The sequence below is a fragment of the Gigantopelta aegis genome, chromosome 9 (genome assembly GCF_016097555.1).
Source record: "Gigantopelta aegis isolate Gae_Host chromosome 9, Gae_host_genome, whole genome shotgun sequence".
Classification (NCBI taxonomy): domain Eukaryota; kingdom Metazoa; phylum Mollusca; class Gastropoda; order Neomphalida; family Peltospiridae; genus Gigantopelta; species Gigantopelta aegis.
In genome coordinates this window covers 21,453,535-21,463,534 of record NC_054707.1, presented here as the reverse complement: position 1 = coordinate 21,463,534, position 10,000 = coordinate 21,453,535, and the positions used below count along the sequence as shown (strand labels likewise).

The following is a 10,000-nucleotide window of genomic DNA, read 5'->3' as shown; positions in this document are numbered from 1 at the left end:
TCTTACTGAAATGAAAGAATTAGACAAATCTGATTAACATGTTTGCAACGAATTCATGCAAGGAAACTGAGTAGTCAACAAAAATGAGCACTGTGCCATTGGAGCCGATAATGCTTTGGAGCATGTTAACAGATCCATGAAAGTTTCTGGTGGATTAGTTGTAATAACCCTAAATGAAGCTGCTAGACTGAAGTTTTCCCTCAAATCACCAGAAGCTCAAGTGAAGCTTAACAAATGGTTGGACAAGGTTCACCAGAATGCACAAAGCATCATGCCCTCTCATCAGCTGTACTTCAACGACAGGAACACAATATTAAAACTCTGACTGCAACAATAAGAGACTTTACTAATCCATTTCAGGAAGAAACTAGTGTTCTATTCAATCTAGTCACCAAACATGTCATGCCAGAGGACAAAACGAATAACCTTTGTAGTCATGGTGAAGTAGGAAGCAAGTTGCATGCGACGTTCGTGGAAGACAGGATCAAATCTGGCAAAATAAATCTGTGGTCATCTATGAAAAAATCCCAGAAACTCAAATTGTGGAAAAAAGAAAGTGAAAGAAACAGTTGGTGACAAGGTTTCTGAGTTGAAAGAAGACAGATCATTGTTTGCTCGCTTGATGTTTGTTTGCAAGTTCAGACCAGAAATAGATTTGAAAGAAGCTATTGGGAAGTATGAATTCTCAGTGGTCATTATTTGCAGCAGATGGGAATCTCTTGCATTGCTATATGAAGAGTATGTTGATGACCATTCTCGAGAACTTGCCTGCTAAAGAAACACATGAAGGACGGTATAGACAATTCTAGATCTGGTGATTACCTCGTGCATACTGAAAAGTACTCGGAGTCATGGGGGTAGCACTAGTGGATGCTATGATCATATCAAGAACTGCTCTGATTTAGCAGATTTGTTTACAGGTCAGATTAAAAAAAAAAATATGATGCATATGAGTAGATTCGCCTGATATTTGACAATTACGATGTGCCAAATTCATTAAAGACAGCAACTTAGATTACATAATGCAAAGTTCTATGGCTGGAAGTACCAGTGTTGACTGCGATCGCATGCATCAATATACACAATGTCAATATCACATGTCAAAGCAAGACAACGAAAATACCAATCAGCTATATAAACAATACTTGTATCAGATTTGTAGGTTTGTGCAGTAAAATGTTGGTAACAAAAGTACACTTTAAGGGATTATTTAAGGGAAATGTAACAAAAACAGAAGAACTTAGGGGATATGAGGAACTCGAGGATGCTGACGATGATGATAACTGCGTGTTTTAACTGTCACACTAATCTGCTTATACATATTCTCTATACTTATAAGACATAAAAAAGGAACAAATTAACACCATAAATGGCAAGAATGTTTTTTTTTAGATTATTATACTGGAACTGACAACTAATAGTAGTAAAGCTATAGCGAAATAAGACCAAAATAGCTCAAATATCACAGATATTTTCGAAAATACATGGCATAAACACTTGCAGCTATAACAACTGAATTCTCTGACCCGAAAACCCCCTAAATCCATGTGCTACACATGTTGCTCATTATATATTCAAAATGGCGGCTCTGGGGGTGACCTGAGCAAGATGTCAAAGTGCCATCAAAGATTTTCCTGCTATTTATATGATTTAGACCAGGTTGTTTGCTTTCATCACTAAATTCCCACGGGAATACACTTGCTCCCTGACTAGTGAGCTAAATAGTTAAAGTAACTGCGATGGCATAACCACTACACAAAAAAATAATATATATTTTAGAAAAATAGCAGGGTTTTTTACGTTTGAATGTTGTTTGTTTGTCGATGCTGTTTTTTGGGGGTGGGTTTCTTTGTTGTTTTTTGTTGGGTTTTCTTTGTTTTGTTTTTTTGGTGGTGGTTGGCTCTCTCTCTCTCTCTCTCTCTCTCTCTCTCTCTCTCTCTCTCTCTCTCTCTCTCTCTCTCTCTCCGTCTCGTATTTTCTCTCTATCTATCTGTCTCTCTCTCTCTATCTCTCTTGCTGTCTGTCTCTCCGTCTCGTGTTTTCTCTCTCTATCTATCTCTGTCTGGCTCTGGCTCTCTCTCTCTCTCTCTCTCTCTCTCCCCCTAACCACTAACAACCACTAACCCACTGTCATGAAGTCATGAATAGACAGTCTAAACAGTTGAAGTGCGTGCCCAGGGTAGGGTGTTTTAACCTTCATTGGAGTTAAGGACGAAATCAAAATAACTAATATTTTTTGACATTCGTGGAGGATTGGAAACACGCGTCCAGGAGGGCAATCGCTCGCCAAAAGTTCGATTGGTTTTCGTTGTATACTATCCTGTCACATTCATTTAACATTGGGCGTAAAAAATTGGTCTAGCGAGCGACTGCAAGCGTTCAATCTCCTGAACACGTGTAAACACCCAATGATCATCTTTCGCAATTAAATTTGGTCTAAAGTGTTCACCTACATTAATAATATTACTATCATTTTTGTTCTTGTAAAGTGTTAAACATTTAGTAATGTCAGACATTTTGTACATTTACACAGGTGACAAACTGAACTGCAATAAATACAAAATATCATCAAACAAACCAGGAATCCAGGAAACCAGGAAACCAGGATGCCACCACCCTCAGAAGCCAGAGCGAACGCCCGTGCTTCGAAATCATCGGCATTTGGACGTGGTGACGCCGGTGCCAGTGCTTGCGCACGTCATTGCGATGGACGGTGTTACACTGAGACCAACACATCAACAAGTACGTCGGGATATGCGAATGCGACGGCTACAGCTAACGCAACTTGCGACCGTAATACTGGATACGTATCAGCAGGTGCCAATGCGAGTGTCCATACAGGCGGCTGTTCAAAATGGTGTTTTGTTCTACTTCTCGTCTGCTTCGTCTTGATTGTTTTGTGGTGGTGACGTAATAAATAGAATTATCGAGTCTTCTACAATTTTTAATTTGACGGAACATTTGCAAATTATGAGGTGTCTATAGAAAATACATTGAAAAGTGCATTCAAATTGACAGTTAATGTCCTTGTTTTTAATATTTTCCGGGGAATCATGACTCAAACTCGAGTTCATAATAATATTAAGTAGCCACAGCCTAGACCACACACACACACACACACACACACACACACACACACACACACATTAAAAAGCTTGTTTGTTTTGTTTAACGACACCACTAGAGCACATTGATTAATTAACCATCGGCTATTGGATGTCAAACATTTGATAATTCTGACATGTAGTCATCAGAGGAAACCCGCTACGTTTTCCTAATTCAGCCAGGGATCGTTTATATGCACTTTACCACAGACAGGAAAGCACTTACCACGGTCTTTGACCAAGAAAAGAATAAAATCAGTTGAATGGATCCACCGAGGTGGTTCGATCATGCGACGCAAGCACTTCAAGCGAGCACTCAACCGACTGAACTATTTCCCATCACACGCCTTAAAGGGACATTCCTGAGTTTGTTGCATTGTAAGATGTTTCCGACTAATAAAATATATCTACGATTACACTTACATATTAAATATATTTTCGTGTTTAGAATAACAGTGTCTGTAAATTCAATGTGTTTCTGGTCGTCTTAATATTTGTAAGAAGCCCACACTGGATTCTGTCTTCAAATAATTTCGTACCTACGAAAAAATTATATTTTAGGAAATAAAATTTAATTTAACCTAGTAAAAATATTAGAACGATCAGAAACACGTTTAATATACAACCACTAATATTCTATGCAGAAAAATATATTTGATATGTAATTACAATCGTTAAAAAGGTTCTGTTAGTCGATAACATCTTAAACGTTGCAGGAAACTCAGGAATGTCCCTTTAATGCCTGCACACGTGCCTGAACAGACCGTTCAACAATTGCGTAACGCTCGATATCAGAGGAAGGAAGGAAGGATTGAAGTGTTTATTTAACGACGCACTCATCACATTTTAGTTATATGGCGTCAGACATATGGTTAAGGACACACAGATATAGAGAGAAGAAACCTGCTGTCGCCACTTCGTGTGCTACTCTTTTTGATTAGCAGCAAGGGATCTTTTATATGCACCATCCCACAGACAGGATAGTACATACCACGGTCTTTGTTACACCAGTCGTGGAGCACTGGCTGAAACGAGAAATAGCCCAATATGGCGATATGAGAGGGGTTATGAAATTATGGTTCGAGGTAATAAGTCGCCTGATTTCGTGATTCAGAACCGAGAACGCTCCGCAGTTCTATTGAAGGCACAGCGCATTAAACTTTATCAGTATAAGATACCTTATTTTTATGAACAAATAAGTGCGCAGTACTTTTAAACTTCTGTATACAGTATTTTGTCATGCTACACTGTTTGTACAAGGAGTAGGTCAATTATTCACGGCGAGAAACAGAAACGAAAGTTAGCAATACTAGGATAATGGTCTTCTTGGGAATAACTGGGTATTTCCTCTTCTAAATATAGCTTTTATCCTACGATGTCGAATTTTATCTCCTGAGTTCCCAGTAAATCGGCAAATTCTTATTAGTAAATGGTGGTCCGTACACGCGCACATGTAAGTACATGTATTATGAGTCACATCGTGTTTGTTTTGTTGTTTGTGCTCTTCGTCTCTTGAATGAGCCGTTAAAACTCACTTTGGATGTGAGCTAAATAGTTAAAGTAACTGCCATGGCATAACGACTACACAAAAAAAAAAAATATATATACATATTTAGAAAAATAGCAGTTTTTTTTTTTTTCGTTTGAATGTTGTTTATTTGTTTGTTTGTTTGTTTGTCGATGTTGTGTTTTGAGGGTGGGTTTCCTTGTTGTTTTTTTTGTTGGTTTTTTTATTTTTATTTTTTTTTATTTTATTTTTATTTTTTTTGGTGGTGGTTAGGTCTCTCTCTCTCTCTCTCTCTCTCTCTCTCTCTCTCTCTCTCTCTCTCTCTCTCTCTCTCTCTCTCTCCTGTGCGTGTGTGTGTGTCTGTCTGTCTGTCTCTATCTCTCTTGCTGTCTGTCTCTTCGACTCGTATTTCTCTATCTCTCTATGTCTCTCTGTCTGTCTGTCTCTCTCTCTCTCTCTCTCTCTTGTGTCTATCTCTCTCTCTCTTGCTATCTGTCTCTCCGTCTCGTGTTTTCTATCTCTCTGTCTCTCTCTCTCTCTAACTCTGTCTCTCTCTCTCTCTCTCGCTGTGTCTCTCTCTCTCTCTCTCTAACTCTCTCTCTCTCTCGCGCTGTGTGTGTCTCTCTCTCTCTCTCTCTCTCTCTCTCTCTGTCTCTTTATTTCTCTCTCTGTGTCTCTTTTCTCTCTCTCTCTCTCTCTCTCTTGTCTGTCTCTCTCTCTCTTGCTATCTGTCTCTCCGTCTCGTGTTTTCTATCTCTCTGTCTCTCTCTCTCTCTAACTCTGTCTCTCTCTCTCTCTCTAACTCTCTCGCTCTCTCTCTCTCTCTCTCGCTGTGTCTCTCTCTAACTCTCTCTCTCTCTCTCTCTCTCTCTCTCTCTCTCTCTCTCTCTCTCTCTCTCTCTCTCTCTCTCTCTCTCTCCCCCCCACTAACCCACTGTCATGAAGTCATGAATAGACAGTCTAAACAGTTGAAGTGCGTGCCCAGGATAGGGTGTTTTAACCTTCATTGGAGTTAAGCACGAAAATCAAATTAACTAACATTTTTGACATTCGTGGAGGTTTGAAACACAGTGACATGTCCAGGAGGGCAATCGCTCGTCAAAAGTTCGATTGTTTTTTGTTGTATCCTATCCTGTCACATTCATTTAACATAGGGCGTAAAACATCAATCTAGCGAGCAACTGCAAGCGTTCAATCTCCTGAACATGTGTAAACACCCAATGATCATCTTTCGCAATTAAATGTGGTCCAAAGTGTTTCTGTTTTCACCCACATTAATAATATTACCATCATTCTTGTTCTTGTAAAGTGTTAAACATTTAGTAATGTAAGACCTTTTGTACATTAACACAGGTGACAAATCAACCTGCAATAAATACAAAATATCATGAAACAAACCAGGAATCCAGCAATCCAGGAAACCAGGAAACCAGGATGCCACCACACTCAGAAGCCAGAGCGAACGCCAGTGCTTCGAAATCATCGGCATTTGGACGTGGTGACGCCGGTGCCAGTGCTAGGGCACGTTATTGCGGTGGACGGTGCTACACTGAGACCAACACATCAACAAATACGTCGGGAGATGCGAATGCGACGGCTACAGCTAACGCAACTTGCGACCGTAATACTGGATTCGTATCAGCAGGTGCTAATGCGAGTGTCCATACAGGCAGCTGTTCAAACTGGTGTTTTGTTCTACTTCTCGTCTTCTTTGTTTCGATTGTTTTATGGTTCTTGGGGACTCAATAGATAGAATTATCGAGTCTTCTACAAGTTTGAATTTGACTAAACATTTGCAAATTATGAGGTGTTTATAGGAAATAAATTGAAAAGTAGATTCAAATTGACACTTACTGTGAAATCACTTCGTTCGTGGTGGTCTCATTTTCGTGTGAGTATTGGACTAGTGCAATCATGGAATTTAAGAACAAAGCTAAAATATAAACCATCAATCGTAATCAAAACCAATGATCAGCATATTATTAGAACAGAATTGACACTGAAATAAATTCAGGATTAAGAAAATATGACGAACCTGAAGTTGACATTTAGGTGATGAAACACTGTAGGTTGAAATCAACATCACACAAAAGAAAATCCATCAATCATAATCATAAACAACGATCACCATATTAGAACTGAATTAAAACCGAGATAAATTCAAGATTATAAGAACAGCAGCAAGAAGAAACAATAATTTAAATATTCAGGGTAAACAAGGCGTTATGTGACAGAATTAGCCAATCAGACTCTAGTACGGACTCGACTAGGGTGTTTTGGCTACCGATTTCTCATTTGGGCTACCAGATGTCTAAACACGGTAGTCCGCCGGGCTACTAGATAGTTTTTGGCACATCCAGCTACTATGCAATCAACAAGATGCTTAAATACCTACAACAACATGTTTTAATAAAAATAAATGATTTTGCTTTTTTGTCTCTTTTTAAAAAATGTTACGGGGATACAGTGTATACTGAGGGCTACCAGATTTCATAACGTGGTAGACATTTTAAGGTCAAGATCTGTTAATTTGTTTTGAATTTGTGTTGGGTTTTCTTCTTCTTCTTCTTAGTTTATGATTTATAAATACATTATATATATAAATATATATATATATATATATATATATATATATATATATATATATATATATTGGATGACAAATGATAAATAATCCACCACTGGGGTTGTACTAAACATCGTTATTTTACTGCGCAACAACGTTTCCGTAGATCTACAAACAGAGTGTAATTCTCTATCCATCCGCCATACGATGAAAACCCATTGGGACTATTTTCGTTCCAGCCAGGACACCACGACTGGTATATCAAACGGCCGTGGTATATACTATCCTGGTTTATGGTGGAATGGTGCATAAAAGATCTCTTGCTGTTAAGCGAAAAAGAGTAGCCCATGAAGTGGCGACAGCGGGTTTCCTCTCTCAATATATGTGTGGTCCTTAACCATATGTCCGACGCCATATAACCGTAAATAAAGTGTGTTGAGTGCGTCGTTAAATAAAATATTTCCTTCTTTCTTTCAATCAACCATTTGACTCGTGCTAACATCCACTGAAGGTTCATGCACGACTGTCCTGGACACATCCACCGGGGAATCTTGGAAGGATGGTTGGGTAATAAGGCTATGGAATTTACAATTTAAATTAGAAGAGAGAGAAAAACAACAGCAACAACAACAAACAATTACTTTAAGGCAACACACCACAATTTGTCGTATCGTTACTTGCTGTGGCAGCTTACTGTAGTCCGGCTTAGGAAATAGTTCCTCCTAAAACAAATACTACAAAATTCTGATATGCTATTTGAAATTTGTTTTTGATGATTACAAGTAGTTTGACCTCTGTACATAGTATTTAAACAACCATTGGTTTCCTCCTCCTTTTTCTTTTTGTTATATCTTAGTACTAACTGATAACAACTGTGGACCTCTTGGGTATGGTGCCACTTGCTTATAACAGCACCACGAGGCGGTGATCAGGCCATCGGGGCTGGGTTTAACTGGAACATTTCGTGGTCGACCTATGTCGATTTTTACACCGTGCATGTCAGATGAGAGCACTCCCTAAAATTAGTAGTCACATGGCCCTCTCGATAGTTGTATTTTTCGCGGAATAGATTCTAACATGGAAATTGTATTGAACAGCGTGGAGTAATTAATGGTGATGTGTAACCCTTAATGCATCATAATAACTAAAAATTTACAATTATATGTTTTTATTATTATTGTCGTTGTTTGCGTCAGGCCTAATTTCCTTCAAAATAGCATTTTTTATTGTTTTTTTTCAAAAGTTCAAGTTTGTGCCGAAATAATGTGCGAAAAATACAGAGAATAACCCCTATACAATTAACGAAGTACTTTTTTTGTAATATAATTTTGAAAGAAAACATTTTGAAACATACAATGATTTTAGTCGTAATCCTATCATGACCCCATTCAGTAGCATCTTCATTATTAGAAACAGCATCAGTGATGACATCATCATCATCGTCGTCGTCGTCGTCATCGTCATCGTCGTCATCATCACCCTCATCATCACCATCATCGTTATGAAAGAAAGGAAGGAAGGAAGAAAATGTTTTATTTAACGACGCCCTCAACACATTTTATTTACGGTTATATGGCGTCAGACAGATTTTGAGAGGAAACCCGCTGTCGCCACTTCATGGGCTACTCTTTCCGATTAGCAGCAAGGGATCTTTTATTTGCCCTTCCCACAGGCAGGATAGCACACACCATGGCCTTTGTTGAACCAGTTATGGATCACTGGTCGGTGTAAGAGGTTTACACCTACCCATTCAGCCTTGCGGAGCACTCACTCAGGGTTTGGAGTCGGTATCTGGATTAAAAATCCCATGCCTCGACTGGGATCCGAACCCAGTACCTACCAGCCTGTAGACCGATGGCTAACCACGACGACACCGAGACCGGTCATCATCGTTATGAATGCCACCCTGGAAATTGCTTTTAAATAATTTTAAAACAAAATTGGGTTTAATAAATCTACTATGTTAAAACGTTTAAATCAATACATCTGTGAAATATTGATGGAGTGTTTATGCTTGTTTTGTTGTTGTTATTGGGTTGTTGTTGTTGTTTTTGTTGACTAGTTGTTGATTTTTCTGTGAGCTTGTCTTCTTAATCTCTATATTACTGAACAACAACAATTCTATACTTAGTTGTCTTTTCTTTAAGTGATAGGAATGTAATTCATTTATCATTAAAAACTGGATATCTGTGTCTATATAAATAACAGTAATCTGAGGTCTTATAGTTTGCGAGTACATAGTTTGTGAAATGGAATCATCTTCAAGTATTAAATGAAATCTATCCGTTATCTTTTCGGGTAGAATTTCTCCCTTTCTCCCTTTTTTCGTTCCTTTTGATTCTTGCCCGCCCCCTCCCTTCATAAAAATTCCCCCCTTCACATCATCCCCCCCCCCCCATCATTTATTTTTTATCCACACAAGAAGTATTTCTTTTGTTTTTTATAACATTTCCCTCTCAGGTTGGTACCCACCCATTTCACTCCACCCACCTTCTAAACCTTCTCCTAGGTTTTTTTCCTTTTTTTTTTTCTTCCCCCCTCTCCTCGTATCTTTTCCCTTTTCTTTCCGCTCCCTTCTCTCTTTTGTTTCCCTCTTCTATCCGGCTCGTGTTTCTTTCTTCATCTCGGTCTGTTTGGTTTCTCTCTCCGGTTGCCTTTCTTTTTTCCTTCTTTTTTTCCTTTCTTTCTTTTCTCTTCTCCCCCAACCCATGTAGAAAGTCAAAATAGAAGTTAAACGTTAAGTGGTGCGATAGGGTGATTGTTTTCGGCGGCGGGGGTTCTAGGTCATTTTGGTGTGTGTGTGTGGGTGTGTTGTCCAGTCAA

At 38.7% G+C, this 10,000-nt stretch overlaps 1 protein-coding gene across 2 annotated transcripts in view; it reads left to right on the top strand.

The window, feature by feature from the left end:
- The window catches only part of LOC121380378, a 17,390-nt gene that overhangs the window by 4,847 nt on the left and 2,543 nt on the right, over positions 1–10,000 (top strand). Inside the window, exon 2 of one of the 2 annotated variants that reach the window (XR_005958923.1) lies at positions 2,534–3,017. Coding sequence is in view for 1 of the 2 variants with exons in the window: in XM_041509167.1 (XP_041365101.1) it covers positions 2,534–2,742 (209 nt within the window). In the remaining variant the exon portion in view is untranslated. Of the gene's footprint in view, positions 1–2,533; positions 3,018–10,000 lie in introns of those variants that run through there. The other variant, XM_041509167.1, reaches the window with a different exon arrangement.